The sequence below is a fragment of the Mytilus trossulus genome, chromosome 11, assembly GCF_036588685.1.
Source record: "Mytilus trossulus isolate FHL-02 chromosome 11, PNRI_Mtr1.1.1.hap1, whole genome shotgun sequence".
Classification (NCBI taxonomy): domain Eukaryota; kingdom Metazoa; phylum Mollusca; class Bivalvia; order Mytilida; family Mytilidae; genus Mytilus; species Mytilus trossulus.
In genome coordinates this window covers 56,931,086-56,955,113 of record NC_086383.1, presented here as the reverse complement: position 1 = coordinate 56,955,113, position 24,028 = coordinate 56,931,086, and the positions used below count along the sequence as shown (strand labels likewise).

General features: G+C 32.9%; 1 protein-coding gene across 1 annotated transcript in view; it reads right to left on the bottom strand.

The window, feature by feature from the left end:
• Positions 1–404: 404 nt before the first annotated feature.
• Positions 405–24,028, bottom strand: part of LOC134690494 (uncharacterized) — a 58,649-nt gene continuing 35,025 nt past the window's right edge. The window contains exons 16-17 of the mRNA XM_063550468.1: positions 18,029–18,193; positions 405–714 (exon numbers count right to left, since the gene is read on the bottom strand). Of these exons, the coding sequence (XP_063406538.1) occupies positions 494–714; positions 18,029–18,193 (386 nt within the window). The 3' untranslated portion in view covers positions 405–493. The remainder of the gene's footprint in view (positions 715–18,028; positions 18,194–24,028) is intronic.

Sequence of the window (24,028 nt, the reverse complement as noted above, 5' to 3'; positions counted from 1 at the left end):
AGCAAGGAGGTTTTATGGACCGTTTATAAATCGTTGGCTATCCAGTTTGAATGGTTTTACACTAGTCATTTTGTAGGGCTTTACTAGCTTGTTGTTTTCGTTGTGAGCCAAGGCTCTGTGTTGAAGACCATACTTTGACCTATCATGCATGGTTTACTTTTAAAAATTGTGACTTGAATTTAGAATTGTCTCACTGGAACTCATACTATATCTTATTATATCTATCAGAATCGCTTTTCTGACTTTACCTTTTTAAAATGAGGGTAAGAAGTTAGTGAAAACTTTCTAACACCTACAAATCTACAAATAGAAAACCACGTTTCATTTTCATGAAATTCAATTAAGATAGATTGGTTTTAAAAGTCCGAAAAGGGGAACAAAAAGCTGTCTTGCCCAATGTAATTATTTTATTTAAAGGTATATATAAGTAATAATTCTTTAAACATTCTTCTTTGAAGCTGTACAACTAGTGTTCTACTATATTAATATAGTTTCAATATTTAGTTATCATCATCACGCTCTTAATCATGCTAGTTTCACCTAAATCAAAATACCATTTAAATCTATTGTTAACATCAGAATTCAGATCTGACCAACCACAATCCGAGTGCCACCATCCTCCACCTTGACCCGTGGCACAGCTTGACCCTCCGTCATATGTTGAAAAAGGATATCCGTTTGATTTCCCTCCTTTAATGTTATCCATGCTGTCACCTAAAACATAAACATTCAAAAGAAAATGACAAAATGAAAGCATTTGATGAATACTAATATATGTAAAATGCTTACCTTTAAAATATAATAATGAACAATTAAAAAAGGTTATAAACATATTTGTCTAATTGGGCTGTATCAAAAATTGATTATTAATATTTTTCCTTTTGGTCAATATGCCTAAAGACTCGTACAATACTGACTAAAACTATGTTAGTCTTTTTGAATTACAACAATTGATTCATTAAATTCATAGGTGTCATTGTATTGCACTATGGGTCATATTTTCTGCTCGGCACAAGTAAAATTGAAAATCTTAAAAATCAAAATGTATCTCTATCTTATATCTAGACTTATAACTCAAAAACCAAAGCATTTAGAGCAAATCTGACTGGCTAAATTTGTTTATCAGGTCAAGATCTATCTGCCCTGAAATTTTCAGATGAATCAAAGAACCCGTTGATGGGTTGCTGCCCCTAAATTTGTAATTTTAGGGAAATTTTGCTGTTTTTGGTTATTATCTTGAATATTATTATAGATAGAGATAAACTGATAACAGCAATAATGTTCAGTAAAGTAAGATTTACAAATAAGTCAACATGTATGATGACCAAAATGGTCAATTGACCCCCTAAGGAGTTATTGTCCTTTATAGTCAATTTTAAACAATTTTCATAAAATTTGTTAATTTTTACTACCGGTAACATTTTCCACAGAAACTACTGGGCCAAGTTCATTATAGATAGTGATAATTGTAAGCAGCAAAAATATTCAGTTAAGTAAGATGTACTAACATATCACCATCACCAAAACACAATTTTGTCATGAATCCATCTGCTTCCTTTGTTTAATATTCACATAGACCAAGGTGAGCGACACAGGCTCTGTATAGCCTCTAGTTTTAAAGTGAAAAGATTATAACACAATGTTGACTACTGAACCCCTATTTGTGATATTTTTACCAAGTATGTATGTTTGTTTTGTTTATAGATCGTTGTCAATATATTAGAATTTGGTGCGAATCTGAGAGTGAGAGGTTTAGCTAGCTATAAAACCAGGTTTAATTCACCATTTTCTACATAATAAATGCCTGTACCAAGTCATGTTTATGACGGTTGTTATTAATTCGTTTGATGTGATTGAGTTTTTGATTATGCTTTTTTAGTAAGAACTTTCCGTTTTGAATTTTCCTAGTAGTTTAGTTATTTTTGTGTTTTACATTTCATAGGGTTGTAAAAAAAGATGCGTTAAATTTTTCGAATGAAGCCCTTCCGCGCTTTTGATAAAATGTACTTCGGTCAACGCTTCTTCATCCCAATAACTTAAAAAAAAAAGCATTGAATTCTTAAATATTGATACTTTACAATTTGCAGATAAAATATATATAAAAACATTTTCTGCTAAACAAGTTACAACAAATAAATTTACGATAAAATTTATCAACTATCAAAATAATGAGATAGTGTGAAAGTGTAGTGTAGAGAGTCGACAAAGCATAACTGTGAAAAGAATTAAAAGTACCCTCAAAAGCACGTCATTTATCTTAAACTTGACAAGATTTTTTTTTCACATTCCAAAAGTAATTTATACCATTATTTTCATAAACTTTATTACGAAAGTTAATATTAAGTTAGCAGAAAAGGACAAGGACCGACATATTAGTAGTAGAACACTTACTAAATGGGAAGATGAAAAAAAAAAGGTTTGTTTGTGTAATTTAGGTCACCAGTACAGATTCGGGCCTACATCCTATGTAGCGTGGTGCCTTGAATGAAAAGGAATTGATCATTTCGTTTCAGAGAACTTTTGTGTAGTATATGAACACTACACTACATTATTGGCTGCTTAGTTCACCAGTACGAATACAGAACGCTTTGCGAGTACTTTGAGTTAATAGTTTATTCTGAAATTGGTATAAATTATCAATTGCAGAACTGTTTTCAAAATGAAAAATATATATGTCCCCCTGTCCAAGTATTTTGACATTGAGACCGAAAGAATAAGCTGTTTGAAGTTTTTTCATCAAGAATAATTGGCAAACTACACACTATTTTCATTTTTGTTTTGGTGATTTTCCTGGTTGTTTCTTTACTGTTTTGAGTGGTTGAAATCTATTCAGTTATACCTTATGACTATCAGTGTATATAAAGTGCGAATACAGCTAGTTCATTTTCACTGTCATATGCGAGTATGTCTATTGTAGAACAAAGGATCATGAGAAAACTGTATTTGTTTAAGTTTCGAAAATACCAAAAACAAGATCGATCTTATTTAATCCAGTGCGTTTACACTACAACATAAAAAGAACCGATCTGACCTTTTTTTTCCTATCTAAATATAACAAACACCTGAAAAAAGATCGATCGCGATCGTTTAAAGCGTTTACACCAAAAAACAAATCGATTCAAATTAGCTCGATCTTTTGAAAACCACCTCTAGAGGTAGACTTTTTTAAGTCCGATTGAAGATCGATCTGACCCGTTTACACTGGACCAAAGATAAATTTTATTAATCTTAGTTAAGATCTATTTTTTTGTCAGTGTAACCGGGGTCTTAAACTACTGGAATACATTGTTAATGTTAATAAATGTTATTTTTCTATTGAATTTATTAAAGTGTTAACTCAAATTTTCCTCCGCAAGTTAAACTTTATCAAATCCTTCTCTTACTTTATCTATTATTTGACCAAGTCGGCTAAATTAAGGCTTTAATAGATAAACAAAAATCAAAATTCATATAGTGAAAATGCACCGCATATACAATACTAATTAATCATTCTACAGTGAAAAAAAAGTATATTATCATTATTCGACAGTAAACATGACTCGCATAAAGGAATCGTCATAGTGGAATTTAGTTCAATATGAAGAAACTGAATGACAAAACCTGTTCTACGTATTATAACTTTAATATTTGTGTTGAAATGAATATTGTTCTGCAACAACATCTTACCTGCTAGTTTTAAATCACCTGCACGATCGGTTGGTGAAATGTCCTAAATATTCACCTATTTCGGTATATTTTTCACAGCTGGATGGCTTTAGGCGGATAAAACCCAGTTTGCATCTCTTACATTGTCTTACTAGTATTATTTATTTCTAAACATATACATTATTACTAATTTTCTTCATTTTCTTCAAAATTCAAAAAAAAATTCGTCTGTTTATTTATCAATCTACATTAGAAATTTATGACATATACGGTGAAAAGGATATTTTAGGATTCTCACTGTACATACACTGACTATGCTTATTTAAATGTTGGTACATCAAATTTTTTAATATGCCTTTAAAACGTTGAAGGTGCCTTTGATTTTTTTTTAATATTCCGGAATATATGGAATACTACATTTATAGGCTGGTTTTGAAGTACCAGATAAATAAAGTTTTGGGCTTTTCAGGTAATGTCACTGCAAAGAAATATCGAAAACACTCCCCGTTTCAACTTTGCCTTAACAGGATTTATCTGGAATATGTCAGGTAATTTCTTGCATGTCCGCGCTTTTTTGTTTAACAATACGTTTGCATTTTTGTGTTTTCTTCTACATCAACAACGTTCACCAACGATACCAAACTTATATTGCAATCAATTATTTTGTCTACATAAGACATACACAAATTGAAATACATTAATAATCAAGTATTACACAAACATATGACAACTACGACTTACGACATTTCTGATTAAACAAATTGAGTATTTCGAATGGTTTAAGTGCTTTCTTTTGAACTGGTAATACACTAGGAGATTGAAAGTCCACAAACAGTCGCAATCAAGTTTAATATTTGCGTGTGAAGCCTAAATACTGTGTATCAAATAAAGTATTTCAATCATCAGTCACTTTAGTATATTAAAGAGGGGGGACAAGGGGTTTAGCTGTTATGCTGTTATGGGGCATTTTAATTCTTTGTTATCTGTTATTCTAAAAATATATTTGCTGTTAGCTGTTATTGTCTTATTCTTTGTTAGCTATTATTGGGTTTTTAGTTTTTTTGTTATCTGTTATTGTAATAATGTATTTGCTGTTAACTGTTCACACACCTTATTAAATGGGCATTTTAAAAAGTCAGAATGCGAATATATATATTAAAACTCTTTTAGGTCATTTTTTAGTAGCAACAAACACAAGAACTATGTCAATTGGACCTACTTTGATATTAAAACTCTTTTAGGTCATTTTTTTGTAGCAACAAACACAAGAACTATGTCAATTGGACCTTCTTTGATACCATAACTACCCTTGAATTTTTACTAGATATAATTTTTGTCCTTTTGACATATTCCTCATTTCCATTCTCAATTTTATTACACATTATTTAAATTACAAGCATGTGTGAGTTTCGATATTTGTACAAAAATAAATGCTGAAAAAAGTATTCTATAACAAATATAAACAGTTACGCCAGGAGTGCATGATACGCCCGTCACCTTTTTAGCTCACCTGGCCATCACTTTGCGTCCGGCGTCTGTCGTCGTCCGGCGTCCGTCGTCGTCCGTCGTCCGTCGTCCGTCGACCGTCGTCGTTAACTTTTACAAAAATCTTCTCCTCTGAAACTACAGGGCCAAATTGAACCAAACTTGGCCACAATCATCATTGGGGTATCTAGTTTAAAAAATGTGTGGCGTGACCCGGTCAACCAACCAAGATGGCCGCCACGGCTCAAAATAGAACATAGGGGTCAAATGCAGTTTTTGGCCTATAACTCAAAAACCAAAGCATTTAGAGGAAATCTGACATGGGGTAAAACTGTTAATCAGGTCAAGATCTATCTGCCCTGAAATTTTTAGACGAATCAGACAACCCGTTATTGGGTTGCTGCCCCGTAATTTGTAATTTTGAGGAAATTTTGCTGTTTTTGGTTATTTTCTTGAATATTATTATAGATAGAGATAAACTGTAAACAGCAAATATGTTCAGCAAAGTAAGATTTACAAATAAGTCAAATGACCGAAATGGTCAGTTGACCCCTTTAGGAGTTATTGCCCTTTATAGTCAATTTTTAACCATTTTTCGTAAATCTTAGTTATCGTTTACAAAAATCTTCTCCTCTGAAACTACTGGGCCAAATTCATCCAATCTTGGCCACAATCATCTTTGGGGTATCTAGTTTGAAAAATGTGTGGCGTGACCCGGTCAACCAACCAAGATGGCCGCCACGGCTCAAAATAGAACATAGGGGTCAAATGCAGTTTTTGGCCTATAACTCAAAAACCAAAGCATTTAGAGGAAATCTGACATGGGGTAAAACTGTTAATCAGGTCAAGATCTATCTGCCCTGAAATTTTTAGACGAATCAGACAACCCGTTGTTGGGTTGCTGCCCCGTAATTTGTAATTTTGAGGAAATTTTGCTGTTTTTGGTTATTATCTTGAATATTATTATAGATAGAGATAAACTGTAAACAGCAAATATGTTCAGCAAAGTAAGATTTACAAATAAGTCAACATGACCGAAATGGTCAGTTGACCCCTTTAGGAGTTATTGCCCTTTATAGTCAATTTTTAACCATTTTTCGTAAATCTTAGTTATCGTTTACAAAAATCTTCTCCTCTGAAACTACTGGGCCAAATTCATCCAATCTTGGCCACAATCATCTTTGGGGTATCTAGTTTGAAAAATGTGTGGCGTGACCCGGTCAACCAACCAAGATGGCCGCCATGGCTAAAAATAGAACATAGGGGTAAAATGCAGTTTTTGGCTTATAACTTAAAAACCAAAGCATTTAGAGGAAATCTGACACGGGATAAAAATGTTTATCAGGTCAAGATCTATCTGCCCTGAAATTTTCAGACGAATCAGACAACCTGTTGTTGGGTTGCTGCCCCTGAATTTGTAATTTTGAGGAAATTTTGCTGTTTTTGGTTATTTTCTTGAATATTATTATAGATAGAGATAAACTGTAAACAGCAATTATGTTCAGCAAAGTAAGATTTACAAATAAGTCAACATGACCGAAATGGTCAGTTGACCCCTTCAGGTGTTATTGCCATTTATAGTCAATTTTTAACCATTTTTCGTAAATCTTAATTATCTTTTACAAAAATCTTCTCCTCTGAAACTACTGGGCCAAATTAATCCAAACTTGGCCACAATCATCTTTGGGGTATCTAGTTTGAAAAATGTGTGGCGTGACCCGGTCAACCAACCAAGATGGCCGCTACAGCTAAAAATAGAACATGAGGGTAAAATGCAGTTTTTGGCTTATAACTCAAAAACCAAAGCAATTAGAGCAAATCTGACAGGGGTATAATTATTTATTAGGTCAAGATCTATCTGCCCTGAAATTTTCAGACGAAACGGACAACCCATTGCTGGGTTGCTGCCCCTGAATTTGTAATTTTGAGGAAATTTTGCTGTTTTGGCTTATTATCTCGAATATTATTATAGATAGAGATAAACTGTAAACAGCAATTATGTTCAGCAAAGTAAGATTTACAAATAAGTCAACAAGACTGAAATGGTCAGTTGACCCCTTTAGGAGTTATTGCCCTTTATAGTCAATTTTTAACCATTTTTCGTAAATCTTAGTTATCTTTTACAAAAATCTTCTCCTCTGAAACTACTGGGCCAAGCAAAGTAAGATTTACAAATAAGTCAACATGACCGAAATGGTCAATTGACCCACTAAGGAGTTATTGTCCTTTATAGTAAATTTTTAACAATTTTCATAAAATTTGTAAATTTTTATTAACATTTTCCACTGAAACTACTGGGCCAATTTCATTATAGATAGAGATAATTGTAAGCAGCAAGACTGTTTAGTAAAGTAAGATTTACAAACACATCACCATCACCAAAACACAATTTTGTCATGAATCCATCTGCTTCCTTTGTTTAATATTCACATAGACCAAGGTGAGCGACACAGGCTCTAGTTGAAATATTCGATAAATTCTTAATGTCATATCAGATATTAATAAAAATCAGTAAATATATATCATGTATATAAACAATACATCAAAGTTTCATGAGAACTGCTGAGAACATTTTTGGGTTATTGTCCGAAAACTGGAAAATACCATCTTTTTTAATGAATAAATCCCTTGACTGAATAACATAAAATCGGAAATAAAAAAAATCGAAAGGGCGCTTTCAACAATAGATATAAACAATTCAGCAAAGTTTCATGAGAACTGCTGAAAATGTTTTTGTCCGGCGTGTTAATGTCCGAAAACTAGAAAATACCCCCTTTTTAATTAATAAAACCCCTTAACTCGGAAACGTAAAATCGAAAATTTATAAAAATTGAAAGGGAGCTCATGTCAATAGATATAAACAATTCACCAAAATTCCTTGCAAATTTGTGAAAGGATTTTTGAGATATTATCAGAAAACTGGAAAAAAACACCATTTTTATTGAATCAAACCCCATTACTCAGAAACTTAAAATCTAAAATTTAAAAAAAAAAACGATAGGGAGCTCACGTCAATAGATATCAACAATTTCCCAAAGTTTTATGTAAATTGGTTAAAGAATGTTTGAGTTAATGTCCGACATGTTGACGGACAAGAATATACCAAATACATATCTAGATACATAATTCTGAAAACCATGTTCCTAGAAAATGGAATTCATTACACAGGCTTTGACTGTCAAAGGATTATACCCGTAATAAGAAATACTCGATTTGTCAAGGACCCGACTTATTTAAATATTTCATTTACTGTTATCTGTTTTTGTCCATTTAAATTCCTTGTTATCTGTTATAAGCCAAATCAATTTGCTGTTTTGCTGTTATTGGGACCCCCCTTGCCCCCCCCCATTAAAGGTGATTACTATTCCTATAACAAGTACAAAATACAGTTGAATTATTTGCTGCTTTACTGATAATAAGGAACCATTAAGGAGTAAGAGCAAGAATGGTGGACTGAGGGTTTGAATAATGCGTCTGGGAACATGTCTTCCTGTGCACGTGCGATGTATTAGTATTAAATTATAAGCCTAACACCTTTAGCATGACGAAATGTCCTGTTGTAAAGTTTATTTGTGTATGTCTTTGTCCTCTATCATGTCTATGTTCTTGCATTTAGTTGTACTGTAGTCCTCCTGTCATGTAATGTCGTCATGTTTATATTATATTTGATATTGCCATAAAAGTGGGAGGTTTGAAAAGCCGCAAGACCAGGTTCTAAAAGATTTTGTTTTCTTAAAATGTATTGTACTAAGTCAGGAAAAGACCATTGTTAAATAATAGTTCGTTTCTGTGTGTGTTACAATTAGGGTTGTTTTTCTTTTGTGTCGTATTTTCCCTCTTATATTGATGTGTTTTCCTAAGTTTTTGTTAGTAATCCGGACTAGGTTTTTTTTCTAAATCGATTCATGAATTTCGAACAGATGTATACTACTGTTGCCTTTATTTATCTTGAAAATCCGAGTCAGTCTTATACAAAGCAAGGTTAATACATAATATCAAATTACAATGTACTCGTCCTTAATAGAGAATTTAAGGTTTTTGACGTACGTAATACGTAACATACCTTAACATTTAAAAAAATGCTCATTGTTATCTCCCGTTGGCCATTTAACTTGTAAATTAAACAAAAATCATATACTTTGACGTACGTAATACACCTTAACTTGGTCGTTGTAAAATTGTGTTTGTCTCCCTTTTTCCATTTAGTTCAAATCTATTTAAAATAGCGTATTATACGACCGAACGTTTACACTAGTAATATATCCGAACGTAAGAAAAAGCCAACTATGTTTGCAAGGGACACAGGTATATTTTGAATGATATGCAGTTAACAATGTTTCCTATTTTCATACTAAAAGAGTTTCTTTTCAACTAATTTGTGAATATCGCGTGCCGCGTTGAGAGAGTCTACGGAAAAAAGGATAAAGTTGATCAAAGATGAAGGACATTGTGCAAGTTCAGTAATTTAGGTCAATAAATGAAGGTTGTAGGTTTTTTTTCTAAAATGTAGGCATATTGAAATACCCGGATTATTTTATCATTAGATCGTTTTGGGTGTTATTTTCACTAGTAACCCGAATTTAACTTGATCGGACAAAAACGTGTTAACAATATTTAAATGAGATTAATCGTTATTTGATAAAGATTGACAAAAATTAAAAATTGTATTTAATTCATTTCAATTCATATCAATTCATTTTAACGCCAATCAAATAGATTTCTCTGCAGTCGATCAATTGAAATTAAGTTAGTGGTTAGTTGCGTCAAACTAATAAGCCACGCCCCTGTTAAGCTATTTCAAACATGCATTAATTCGTTTTAAACATGGATGAGACCGGGGCTTTTTACAGGTAAATCACTCAAGCAAAACGACCTCGATGTATCTATCGTTAGTAACGTGTGGTACTATTTACGAAACCTTATGTATTCCTGTATATTTACCGTTTCTCTTTTTTTCTGTCTACTATATTGTACTTGTAAATCAAATGTAGACACGGAAAACTACACAGAAATTATTTATTGTGTACATAATTTAAATCGATGTGTCTTATATTTCCGGGAAGCAATATATATTCATTCTCTTGCTGTATATTGATATTTGGAAAAGCTTGTAATGAAAAACAAGATATTGTTGAATAATAAAATTGACGAAGATAATGTTGACGTTGAATATGATAAACAGAAAGGCATGCTCAAAATTCTAAATGAAGGAGCAGCCCACTGAACTTTTAAAACTGTGTTAAATGGTAATACCGGTCACTGGCCAAATCGGGCGTTAATTGTGGAAGAGAAACAAATATCAAACAAAAATATTGTTCTTACGATTCTGTAAAAAGATTATTGTGCTGTCATGCGCCCTGACGTACTTGTAATAAATAAACATGTATTCTGTATATATTAGATAAATTTTAGTCTGCGATAAAGATGGGTAAGTTGATTAAAGTTTAACGACCTTGACAGGCTATTTGTCGGCATACTCTTACGTTTTTTAATGTTTTAAAAGAAAACATACATTTACGTTTTGGGCATTTAATATAAGTCTACTAACCAAATAGAAATTAACATAAACATTGTTAAAAACAACAAAAAATGGAAAAGAAACATTCTGCATTTGTTGCTTTCATATAATTTTATTTCCTATATATTTGAGCGGGAATTTCTACGTTAAAACTGATTGTAGTATAGATAAAATATTTCATCTAGGTACTCTCCTCGGTGAAGTTCTCTCGTTGCATATTAAAATGATTTTCATTGGTCGGAACGTTTGCAAACTTTCAATCCATGTGTTCTCATCGAGGTCCGCGTTCATGTTTCAAATCAATACACAATATGAAGTCCAGTTCGGCAAAAAAAAATCAAATAAAAACTCTACGATGTCCGATTAAACAAACGGAATTTAGAAAAATAACAATTTTATGATTCTTCCAATCACGACAAAAATATCTATCTTTTTCTCCGATGAAAATCATTACTTTTTATATTAGAACAAGGAGGTTTAGGAGGTTATAACCTCCTTGATTAGAACAAGTCAAAAGTTGCCAGAACTTGATTTTTGATGCATACGAAACTTTAAAAAATAATTTTCTGTTTGTATTATTCAAAATAACTATTATATCCGATAAAAATCGAAAAATAAATTATCGGTAAAAAATACCGATTTTTCTATGAGACAAAAATTATCCTTATTGGAGTAAATTTGTAATAAAGGACAAACCATATCCTCGTGTTTTTTTATGCAGTACTAGTAAGCATAGTTCGTCTGTTCTCGCTTCAAACCAAGCCATCATAAATACACCAGAGATTACTAAAATGAAAGTCTTTTCGCTCATTGAAATTTTTTTGTAGGTATAAAGCTTCAATTCGACCATTGAATTTTTCAGAATTACGAAAAATATGTTATAATCCTTGTCCTGCCCGAAGCTTATACTTCGTTCAGTCAGTGACATATAATACAAGAGATTGACAACTCTCAAGTTAAGCGTAATTAACTTGTGGAGCAAATTAATTCTTTTTTAGCCAAACTGGATATCGGCCTTCAAAACATTGTGTATACACAAACAAAGCAATATTTATCTTTTACGCAGTCGAGCCGGAGAATAAAAGTTTTTGCAATTTGTGTGGGATTTTAATTTTAGAATGCAATGAAAAAGTAAGAAGATCGTTAGAAACCTTAAGTGAATCGGAAAATGAGCTGTGCACGATGAAAGGGAAAAGTTTGGTGCGTCGATAAAAATTTCATGGATGCACTTGATAATTGTAAACTTTCAAGTCTTTAAATAACATCCATTTGTAGAACTGATTCTTTCGATCCTTCAAATATATGTAGAATAATAATAAAAAAATATATGAAGTCTCTTTCATATAAATGCTGTAGATTTGTATTTGATCAGCGATTGCAAACATAACGTTCAGTGAGAAGAATTTCATGTATTCGTACAGAGAACAAATCAACTTCTTTCAGAATACAATTGATTGGTTATTGAAGTAAATGATTTGCGACAGAATAAGTGAAACTTGGTCAGCAGCTTACCTCTAAAATAAAGAAATATAAAAAAAAGGCAGAGTTAATTCTGTATTTTACTCATACTGCACTTAAGCACTTTTTACAGTCAATACCGAAAATATGAAATACATCGATTTAAATTATGTACACAATAAATAATTTCTGTGTAGTTTTCCGTGTCCACATTTACATACGAGTACAATATAGTAAACTGTATAATTTGTGTATGTATTTGATCCTATGAGCTGTATATTTTCAAGCGAAATAAAGAATTATTACAGTAAAACAGAAAAAATAGAAACGGTAAATATACAGGAATACAAGTTTGGTAAATAGTTGCAAAGGACCACACGTACATGTAACTTACATGCCACGGGTTTTCATAGAACTTGGCAATTTTTGAAACGCATGTAAATATGCGATAAAGATCTAGTGCATTTGAGCATATTTAAATCATGTTATATATCTAACTTTTTTATTTTCAACAGATCCACAAGTTTTGCATTTTTAAACCGCGTGTGCATATATATTTTAATGTTTTTATTTTAATTCCTTATAAATGAACATGTCACATGTATTATTCGGGCGCCCTATTATTCATTCGCTTGTTTAAATTGTGAAACATGTGACTTTACTAAGACTGTACGTATTTAAAGTTTGAAACAAAAAGCTGCAATTGGCGCAAATTGATTCTGCCCAGACGATAGATACATCAAGGTCGTTTTGCTTGAGTGATTTACCTGTAAAAAGCCCGGGTCTCATCCATGTTTAAAACGAATTAATGCATGTTTGAAATAGCTTAACAGGGGCGTGGCCTATTAGTTTGACGCAACTTACCACCAACTTGATTTCAATTGATCGACTGCAGAGAAATCTATTTGACTGGCGTTAAAATGAATTGATATGAATTGAAATGAATTAAATATAATTTTTAATTTTTGTCAATCTTTATCAAATAACGATCAATCTCATTTAAATAGCGGTAACACGTTTTTTGTCCGATCAAGTTAAATTCGGGTTACTAGTGTTTATTTGATTGCCATTAACATGAGAAAAGGCTTTTGTTAATATTTGTAAGAATACCAAATATTTTTTTTTGTCATTTGATTCAGTTTTTATCTATTTTTTTTTATTTATAATCTGTGTCGTGTGTGCCACAATTTATCAAGAAATTTTTTACCTAGAAAATTCTTTATGGTAAGTGAAGAAAATAACATATCGCGGTGTTATAAATTTGCCATGTTTAGAATCCATTGAAGGATGCAGATTCGAGAGTGTCAACAGGTTTGTTACGAACGGACAGACCTACGGACCGACAGCGCGATTGAAGGTAGCATTGTGTTACTATTACCCTTCGAAGCATTCCTGGTGAAAGGTAATTACTCTAGAAAAAAGAAAGCTGTCGCGGGATAAGAAAAGGTCGGCGTTTCAAATAAAAAATCCAAACGCGAGATACGGTATCAAATGGTGCAGAATGGGTTATGATATCAACGAAGCGTGACTTGATGATAAGATTGTTGGACCTTTTAACGACAATCAGCGTACAAACTTAAGAAATTGACTGTCACAGGCAATGTTGTACTGTCTTAGCTGTCAATCAAAACAAAACATTACCATAATAGGTGAACCATGCCGAGTAGGGTTTTCAGAAATAGTGATCTTTATATTTTTTTCCTGTTGCATTGCCTAAGCGACAACATAAGCTGAATGGAGCAGCATATTTGATTCCTTTAAAATTTCTTTCGTTTCAATTTGGGTAGCTATCAAACCATATCTGCTTAATGATAAAAGAGGGACGAAAGATACCAGAGGGAGAGTCAACTTCATAAATTGAAAATAAACTGACAATGCTATGGCTTAAAACAAAAGGACAAATAATAGTACAGAATACATAAGTAAACATAGAAAACTAAAGAATAAACAACACGAACCCCACCAAAAACTGGGGTGATCTCAGGTGCTCAAGAAGAGTAAGAGATCTGTTCCACATGTGGCACCCATCGTGTTGCTTATGTTATAAAAAATCCGGTAAATAGTTTAATTCGGTAATTCATATTCGTGAAACGATGACCTTTGCCTTTATTAGTTTTCAGGTTGATTTTCTTTTCTGAGTCATTATCTCATATTTTTTGTTACTAATATATCATTTTTGTTTAGAATAACATGTTTATTTTAAATTAAACTTGATGCACACAAATGTTTTCGAAGTGTCGACGTAAAACTTGCCACTAGATACCAATAATCAGACTGAAAAGTCTTTAACATGTTAAATGACTGAGAAACAAAAAAGTGTTTAGAATTTTCAGTTTTTAGAATCCAATTTTCAGATCACAGCCCGTGCTTTAATGTATATCAGTTGAGTCTGTTCAAATCTCACTCACCTACGCGAGTTGGTATAAAAACTACAGGCTCTAAAGAGCCTGTGTCGCTCACCGTGGTCTATGTGAATATTAAACAAAGAACGATGGATTCATTACAAATTGTGTTTTGGTGATTGTGATGTGTTTGTACATCTTACTTTACTGAATATTCTTGCTGCTTACATTTATTCCTTACTATAATGAACTTTGCCCAGTAGTTTCAGTGTAAAATTGTTAAAAATTTACTATAAAGGACAATAATTTCTTAGGGGGTCAATTGACCATTTCAGTCATGTTGACTTATTTGTAAATCTTACTTTGCTGATTATTATTGCTGTTTACAGTTTATCGCTATCTATAATAATATTCAAGATAGTAACCAAAAACAGCAAAATTTCCTTAAAATTATCAATTCAGGGACAGCAACCCAACAACTGGTTAACCGATTCATCTAAAAATTTCTGGGCCGGTAGATCTTGACCTGATACACAATTTTACAACGTCAGATTTGCTCTTAATACTTTGGATTTTGAGTTATAAGCCAAAAACTGCATTTGACCCCTATGTTCTATTTATAGCCATTGCGGCCATCTTGGTTGTATGGCCGGGTCACCGGACACATTTGTTTAACTAAATACCCTAAAGATGATAATGGCCAAGATTGGATTGATTTTTGTAAAAGATTACTAAGATTTACAAAAAATGGTTAAAAATTAACTATGAAGGACAATAACTCCTAAAGGGGTCAACTGACCATTTCGGTCATGTTGACTTATTTGTAAATCTTACTTTTACTGGACATTATTGCTGTTTACAGTTTATCTCTATCTCTATCTATAATGATATTCAATATAATAACCAAAAACAGCAAAATTTCCTTAAAATTACCAATTCAGGGGCAGCAACCCAACAACGAGTTGTCCAGTTCATTTGAAAATTAAAGGGCAGATATATCTTGGCCTGATAAACTTTTTACTCCATGTCAGATTTGCTCTAAATGCTTTTGTTTTTGAGTTTTAAGCCAAAACTGCATTTTACCACTATGTTCTATTTTTAGCCATGACGGCCATCTTGGTTGGTTGGCAAGGTCGCGCCACACATTATTCATCTTTTATATAAGCTTTGGATTTCAAATATTTTAGCCACGATCATCACTGAAGAGACATGTATTGTCGAAATGCGCATCTGGTGTAAGAAAATTGGTACCGTTTATTTTAGTAAACTAGATACCCCAATGATGATTGTGGCCAAGTTTGGTTTAATTTGACCCAGTAGTTTCAGAGGAGAAGATTTTGTAAAAGTTAACGACGACGGACGCAAAATGATGGGAAAAGCTAACTAAGCCTTTCGGGCCAGGTTAGTTAAAAATTAATAGGAATCGTACTCTCTTATTTTACCGCAAGAACTGTAATTTGAATAATTGACTGAAAAGGTTTTTGAATATTGACAATTTTATTTTGTAAGAATGAAATAAAAACAAATCTTTCATGGCCTTATTCTGCAACATTAGGAGCAGCTTGTTCTTCACTAAGATTATTTATAAATTCTGCCCTTCTCTTTGCAAGTCCAACACATCATTAACAATACACGAGAGTTAACCTTTACACTTGTCAACCTGTCGACCTATGCACTTACCGATTTTCAACATGTCGACCTGTCAATCTGTTAACATTGAGCCTTCACATTGACAATCTGTCGACCTGTCAACCTTTTAACCTTAACACTTGTCAACTGGTCAACCTATCATGCCTTTTTCGACTTTTCATTATGTCGACCTGTCAACCTTTTAACCTTTACACTTGTCAACTGGTCAACCTATCATGCATTTATCGTTTTTACAACAGGTCGACCTGTCGACCTTAACACTTGCCAACCTTTTAGACCTTTCTAGTGTAAACATGTCGACCTTTTACTCTGTCAACTTATGTACAAACATGACTACACCTATTTACTTCTTTAATTAAACCGATGGAACTACCGTTCCGTTTATCTTAATTGACTCGACCTTCAATGATGAGGTATAGTCAAATAGTTGAACTCCTTTCCGTCAGTTCGATAGAATGTCTACCATGCAGACTTATTTGTATTCTGTTATACTGAGGTCGATAATTTGCTCAATCTTGAGAAGAAGGAAGACGGACAAAAAGAAAATATTGACATTCAAATACCAAAAACGTTTGTGGTAAATTATTTTTCTGAAAAAGTGTTATTTTTTGTTTTTTTTTTGTACACCTTTTACTTTAGTCCATAGTTTTTGATAAGGATGCAACACCTTTATTTTTAGGAGAGGGGTGCATAGATAAACTTTTAAGACGAAATTTTTATTGAGCCTATTTTGTCCAAGCTTGCCAACCTATGATTTTTTTCTATATTCCAATCATCTTGTTTTGCGGCCATTTTTTGGTTCTGCCCTTTGATTTTGTAAATACTTTCGATCATTTAGATAAAAAAATTATGGAGGAGAGGGAGACTCTGTCTGACGTAGAAATTTTGTTTTGAATATTATCTAATGGGCAGAAATATTTTGATTTTTAATTCCCAACAACCCCGACCCCTGCCCCCAACGGCCCCAACCCAAAAAAAATCGAAGGGTCCGTGCCTGTTGCATCAATGTTATTTTACAATTAAAACAAAATTATACCTACCCTGAAATACAGAACCGGCGAAGGGAGACAATCACAATTTATATTATGTCTTATAAGTCCGTATAATTGATAGCCTAAGTTTCTTGCGCTAACGTACGTAAGTTTCGTTTGAAACGTAAAATTCTCTAATATGAATATTAATCTGCCGCTGGTTGTTGAACAGCCATTCATAATATTTAATGCGTTCCCTCGGTTTTAGTTTGTTACCCCGATTTTGTTTTTTGTCCATGGATCTATGAGTTTTGAACAGAGATAAACTACTGTTGCCTTTATTCATCATCATAGTCATAACCATATTCGTAAAAATAAATTAAGATAATCACCGAAATTCAAATCTGACTGCTTTTTCAGTATTTCATTCTTGTAAAGCTATAAATCCATTCAAGGGTTTTAAAATAAAAGCAGTGTATTGAAAACCGTAAGTCAAATCAAATAAGAAAATTTCATGGCTAAAGTTAAAAAAAAATTCTCAAAAAACGACAAACAGTCGATACAACACATCTTCAAAAGCAAAGATGTAGCAACAGTTACAGAACAAACATCAGTTGGTGAAGTTGTATATAACTAGCGCACTAATGGTTTCCGTCATATAACTCATCGAACGAAAGGTATTCGGAAAAGTTATATTAGGTTGTATCATAGTTGAAAACAGGACAGAATTGTTGGTGTTACACATATTTGAAATTCGCATGCTTTCATTTACAATTGGGAAAACAAATGATTGTTTATAATTTGAAACTCGCAAATAACTACGAAACAACCGATTCATAACCACAAAAACAACATAAAAAAATCGTAAAAGTAAACAAAGAAGGCATATACATAAAATTCTGATTGGGTTAACCAATCAGTTAACATACTATTCTATATATTATCGTAACACAGTTTACCTGCAGTTCCTGTGTAGCCAGTTATGTTGAGCAGATATTTACTGGTTTCGTCCCTTACTCGGAAGGTTGAATAATCTGCTAGGAATTTTTCTCCAGTGTGCTTCTCCAGCTTGATTCTAATTTTATGTCTACCGTTTTGTGAAATCATATGAATGATATCATTCCCTTTAAGCAATAAGAATAAATGACTATTATATGCATTGAATGGTTCAAAGAAATAAAGTAATATCATGTATATGAATACTTGGAATATTAATTAGAAAAAATAAAGAAATAAAGGGAATTAAAATAGATGACACTGAATATTTGATCTCTCAATATGCTGATGACACGTCAATTATTCTTGACGGTACACCAGAGTCCCTTGACGCATCTCTCCGCTTATTACATAAATATGCTGAAATGTCTGGTCTCCGTATGAACTTAGACAAAACTAAGGTGGTATGGATAGGAAAGAAAAAATATAGTCAAGATACCATGTGTGTAAAGTGGGGATTGGAATGGGGTTCCAGTAGGTTTACACTATTAGGAATAAACTTTTCTGTCAATTGCAAGAAATGGAATCTTTGAACTATTATCCTAAAATAAAAGAAATTGGAAATATAATCAATATTTGGTCTAGACAAACACTTACTCCAGTTGGAAAGATAACAATTATCAAGACACTAATTATTTCAAAATTAAATCATCTATTTCTAACATTACCAACACCATGCAATACTACTCTTAAACAACTTATTCGTACACTATATTCATTTATTTGGGAAAACAAGCCTGACAAGATTAAAAGAAAAATATTATGTCTGGAACATAAATTTGGGGGGCTGAAAATGTTAGATATTGAAGAATATAGTAAAGGGTTAAAATTAACGTGGGTCCAACGGTTGCTAAAAAACAATACAAAACTCAAAAAACTTATAGAAAGCACAGAAAATATTAATATTGAAGATCTAGTATTTCTAGGCCCACCAAACAAATGTAAAAACCCCTTTTGGAAATAAGTTTTAAAAGCATGGACAGAAATGCAAAATAAACTTAAACCAAAAAATGAAGAAGAATTTTTAACAGTTTCACTTTGGAATAATGAAAATATTAAAATAGGTAGCAGATCTGTGTTCTATAAAGACTGGGCTGATAACGGTATTTTGTTAATTAATGATCTGGTAGATAATGAGGGTAAATTAATGTCGTTTGAAGAATGGAAAAATATTGATGAAACTAAATCTAACTTTCTAGTTTATAATGGAGTTATATCAGCACTAAAATCATATCAAAATTCACTTAAACATTATATCTCTATAGAAAATCTTTATAAAGTTCATGGACCAGTTCTACCAAATAATATTAGAACATTTTTTTTTGTCAGTTAAAGGATCAAAAGATATGTATAATATTTTCTTAGAAAAAAGTAATACTAGGCCTACGTGTGAAGATAAATGGTCTTTAAGATTAAAAAAAAAATGATTGGAAAAAAGTGCATAATATGTCTTTCGACACCACAAAAAGCTCTAAACTTCATTGGTTCCAGTACAGAATAGTGCACAGAATCATAGGCACAAATGAATTTTTATTTAAAATTAAGGTAAAACAATCAGATAAATGTACTTTCTGTAATGAAGCTATTGAAGATATTGAGCACATATTTTGGACATGCCATAAAATTTCAGATTTATGGATTGAACTTGGTGATTGGATTTATAACCAAACACACATATTGATTCCAGTTAATATAGATATTATTTTATTTGGAAATTAAGGTAAAAATGGAAATTATAGGATAAAAAACTTAATAATACTCCTGACAAAATTCTATATTTACAGAACTAAACTCTGTGAAAATATTGTAAATTTTACAGGACTTAAAAACTACCTCAAAGAATCTCTGGTACTAGAAAAGAATTTATATTTTAAAAGAAAACCTTTTCATAAGGCCAATTTCCAAAATTCAAAACTTCTGTGTTTTTTTCTTTATTCTTTATAATTTTTTTTTTTTTTTTTATCTATTCAGATTTATTGATCATTCCATATTGATAATGTTTTTAGTTGGATATATTATAATTTACAATGATTTATGAATGTATATATTACAGTTAAAGAAACTAACAAATACTAATCAAATTAATTATATGCCACTAACGGTTAACGAGGCCGGGATAAGGTACCGGTATTTGATGTATCCACTTACAAATGTAAAAATATCAATATCAATAAAGTATGATTACTTCAAAAAAAAAAAAAAAAAAAAAAATATCATGTAATTATATAAAATGACATTTATAAGTTATTTTGTTGAAAACAAAACTATCTCTTAATTCCAATCTAAACCTGAAAACTAACCGCATTGGAAATAAATGCTATCATTTTATTCTAAAAACTCTTAGGAAGTATCTGATTTTTCTTTTTTCCTTCAAACTTTTCTAATTCCTGATTGTAACAATTTTATTAAGTAGTGAAATGGCATGACAGATGATGCGCGCATACTGAGACACGCGTAATCATTCCACGTACCCTTGTATTCTTTTGGAGTTCAGATTGTTCGTGTTTAATCGAGGAGAATTGAGCATGGATAAAATGTTGCCTTTAAGTTGCCAGTACTTTAGACATTTTAGGTATATAATAAAAGTACGGAAAATCATCCCATTAGTTGATCGAGTGAACATTTTTGTTCAACTCCTTAAGTGTCTTTCTTGTGACAATGAAGTTAGTATTGATGGCAAGTTGTTGATAATTGTTCTTTCATTTGTTTGTTTTTTTTGTAGCCAACCTAATCGATAGACACAAACAGACTCTTTGTAGACATAATCCTCCTTCTTCTTGATGCGGATCGTTATGCACATTTTTTAGTTTTTGTAGTTGTATTTGCATAATGTTGTTTGTCTTTTTTTTTGCCTGTTCCCATGTCGCTTATAATTTATATTTTGAATTATGCGTTTAATATATAAAACAATGGAGCTGTGGTATGGTTGCCAATGATACAACTGTCTACAAGAGACCAAAATGACACAGACACGTTAACAACAATAGGTCACCGTACGGCCTTCAACAATGAGCAAAGCATATACCGCATAGTCAGCTATAAAAGGCCCCGATAAGACAATGTAAAACAATTCAAACGAGAAGACTAACGGCCTTCTTTATATAAAAAAAAACATTTTGGCGTGTTTGGTATTTTTTGTCCTTCTGTCGTTATGGTTTACATTTAAAACATGCACAGTGGACAGTTGTCTCATTGGCAATCATACCACATCTTCCTTTTTATATATACAAGTTATTTGTAGTCATTTTACCAATTCTAGTTATAAGAAGGCTTGTTCACTTGTATAGGTCACTTGTATAAATGCAACCTGATTAGATAAACGCTATGTGTGTATATACTTTAATAAGTAATGATATGGACAAACATATCACTTTAATAAGAAATTGCTTGCGCAATTTTATTTGTACAAATAATTACCTTTCAAATTAATAATAACATATATACCCTAGAGGGTATTTTGATCTACGGCATAGTAAAGGTGATCTTACCATCATGTCAAAGAAGCAGGGTTTCTGATCCCACTTAGGGATACAAGAATATTTCTACAGCAAAAGTTGAGATCTAACATTTTTTAACAAAATTTAAGTTGAAGAATATATGTATTAAGATGTTAGCAGATTATTCGATGAGGACATCTGTCGTAAAACTGTCACACATTTAGACGTTCTTTTTAAAATTCCGAATTAGTCATGTTGATTGGTGCAGATATAGAGCATATTTGCTCACTTGATGAGGAAAGCATAAACTTTGCACAGAAGTTCTTGGTTATATACCCTTTGAATTCAGCTATGGACCCATTAAGAAAAATCCCATATGGCTGCCGTTTTCAAGATCGCAGAAAAACTTTATCAATCTCAAGATTGTCCGCAAGGTATTCTATATAATTTCTGAAATTAAAGTAATGATTTCTTAAAAATGGTCTTGATTTTTTTATTAGTTGTTAGTGGCTTTGAACTAGCTGTCAGATAACTGCGAGTATTCTCAGATCTGTTCATTTTGTCTTTTTGTGTCGGGATGTATAAGTACCCGGCCACGTCGACTAGTATTGTCATGAGGTGATGTTTCTTGGCCAATATACTTGGGAGTCGAGCGTTGGCCTACTGACCCGACACGTTGCTGTTTATAAACTACGTTGTTGAATCTCTGAAGTTTGTCCGTGGAGATGCTTACCGTTGTCCTTAAGGACTATATGATCTCTGGCTTGGTCGGGGTGTTGCTGGTCGATAAGCATTTAACTTGGATGTATTTTTATCTGTTGATCTACCGCGGTTATATTGATCAGAAGGCCTAAGGTTACTAGTATATTGATCGGTCAATCCACGGTTACGCTGATTAGTTTAAAGCATAGCATCAGCTTTTTTTGACAATTAAATTTTGAATGAAGTAATGCACCTCATTTTCAAAAGACTGCTCATATTCTATTCATTGGTTGATGATACAGCGCCATCAGCAAAGAAGACTTGCCGATTGGCATAATTGGCACTTTTTGATCCATATATCGCCATCTGGTTGGTCATTGAGGTTTTCAAATGTTTTGAAGCCTTGTTGATCGTTTCTGGGTTCCTCTCTATTACATGCCTTGCAGAATCTTTGTCTTTACATCCTTTGCGGAATGCTTCGGTTCCAATCTGGTCTGATCTGATCGTCTTTCTTGCTGAAGCGCTGATTCGATGCTTTCCAGAGAGGCGTCTGAAGAAGAGCTGCTGCCACGCTCTTTTGGTTTTCTCTGCCCTTTACTGGATCAGTAAGTGGAGACAGTTTGCTTTGTGCAAAGCCTGTTAGAGCTCCAGGAGCTGACGCAGTTGTCATAATTGGCGCCATGAACGTTGGAGGAAGAGGATTTGCCATTGACTCGACATGGATGGAACTGTAGAAGGCATTACAGTCAGAATTGGAGAAACTTAATAGGATCTACTTGCAGCCAATTGTTTCTGTAATGGTGTGCTGCTCTGCATCAAATATAATTGACTCAAAGAAGGTAGTATCCATTTGCTGGTATCTTTGATTAGAACTAGAGGTTTCCAGTAGGTTCTTAAATGGAGGTTGTTGTTGCATAATTTGAACTGTCTCATGCAAGGCCAACGGCCTGGCAAAGAACTTCCGAATTTAGGTGAATTTGTCTTCAACAGAGTTAGTGTGGTTTATGGTTCATTCGAGCTAATTTGGGAAAGATCAAATGCAGGGAGTCTGTTATGTTCTTTTGGTGTACTTGCGTTGTACTGGCTAAGGTCAAATTTTGGCTTAAACCCAGTCCCTAGAGGCACCGATCGCACCATGCTCACCGTGATATAAAATAAATTCAGATCGTGTCGCGCTATGAGCGGATTGAAAATGTATGTTTTCGTTGCCTCCCCGATGCTACTACGTCCTCATTACGCTTCTACAACGACCCCGCTACGATTATACCTCGTTCACACCGCGTTAATTATACCACTTCACTACGCTCATCAATATCTTTCTGCGCTCATCACGTTCTCACTACTACATTACCAGGAGTTATCCGATTGCAACACGATCTTACCACGCTTATATTGTATCATTCATTCTATTTTTCATTGATGCGTAGATTTTTCGGAAACAACATATGCAATGCCACCAAAATATACGAGACCAAGTAAGAGTGGTGGTAGGGTGATAGATGCACAGAGAGCCTTGATAGTAACAAATCCTGATCGAACAGAGATGTCGGATCTACTAATCCAACCTGAATCACAACATATTGCTGGTCCATCAAGCTCAAATGACGATTTGTTAATGAACAATAGCAGGGATGACACAGATGTGTAAAGCATGGTCGAGCCGTTAGAGAAAAAGGGAAAGAGGTCCAAATTACAAACAGACAAACAAAACATGGAAAGGTTTTGTATATTTTATGTGACAATGAGAAAGAGCTTGATGGTTGTAGTATGAAAGTAGTCAGGTCGTTAGCAGGGCGTGATGAGGACGGCATGGGCGTGCTAGAA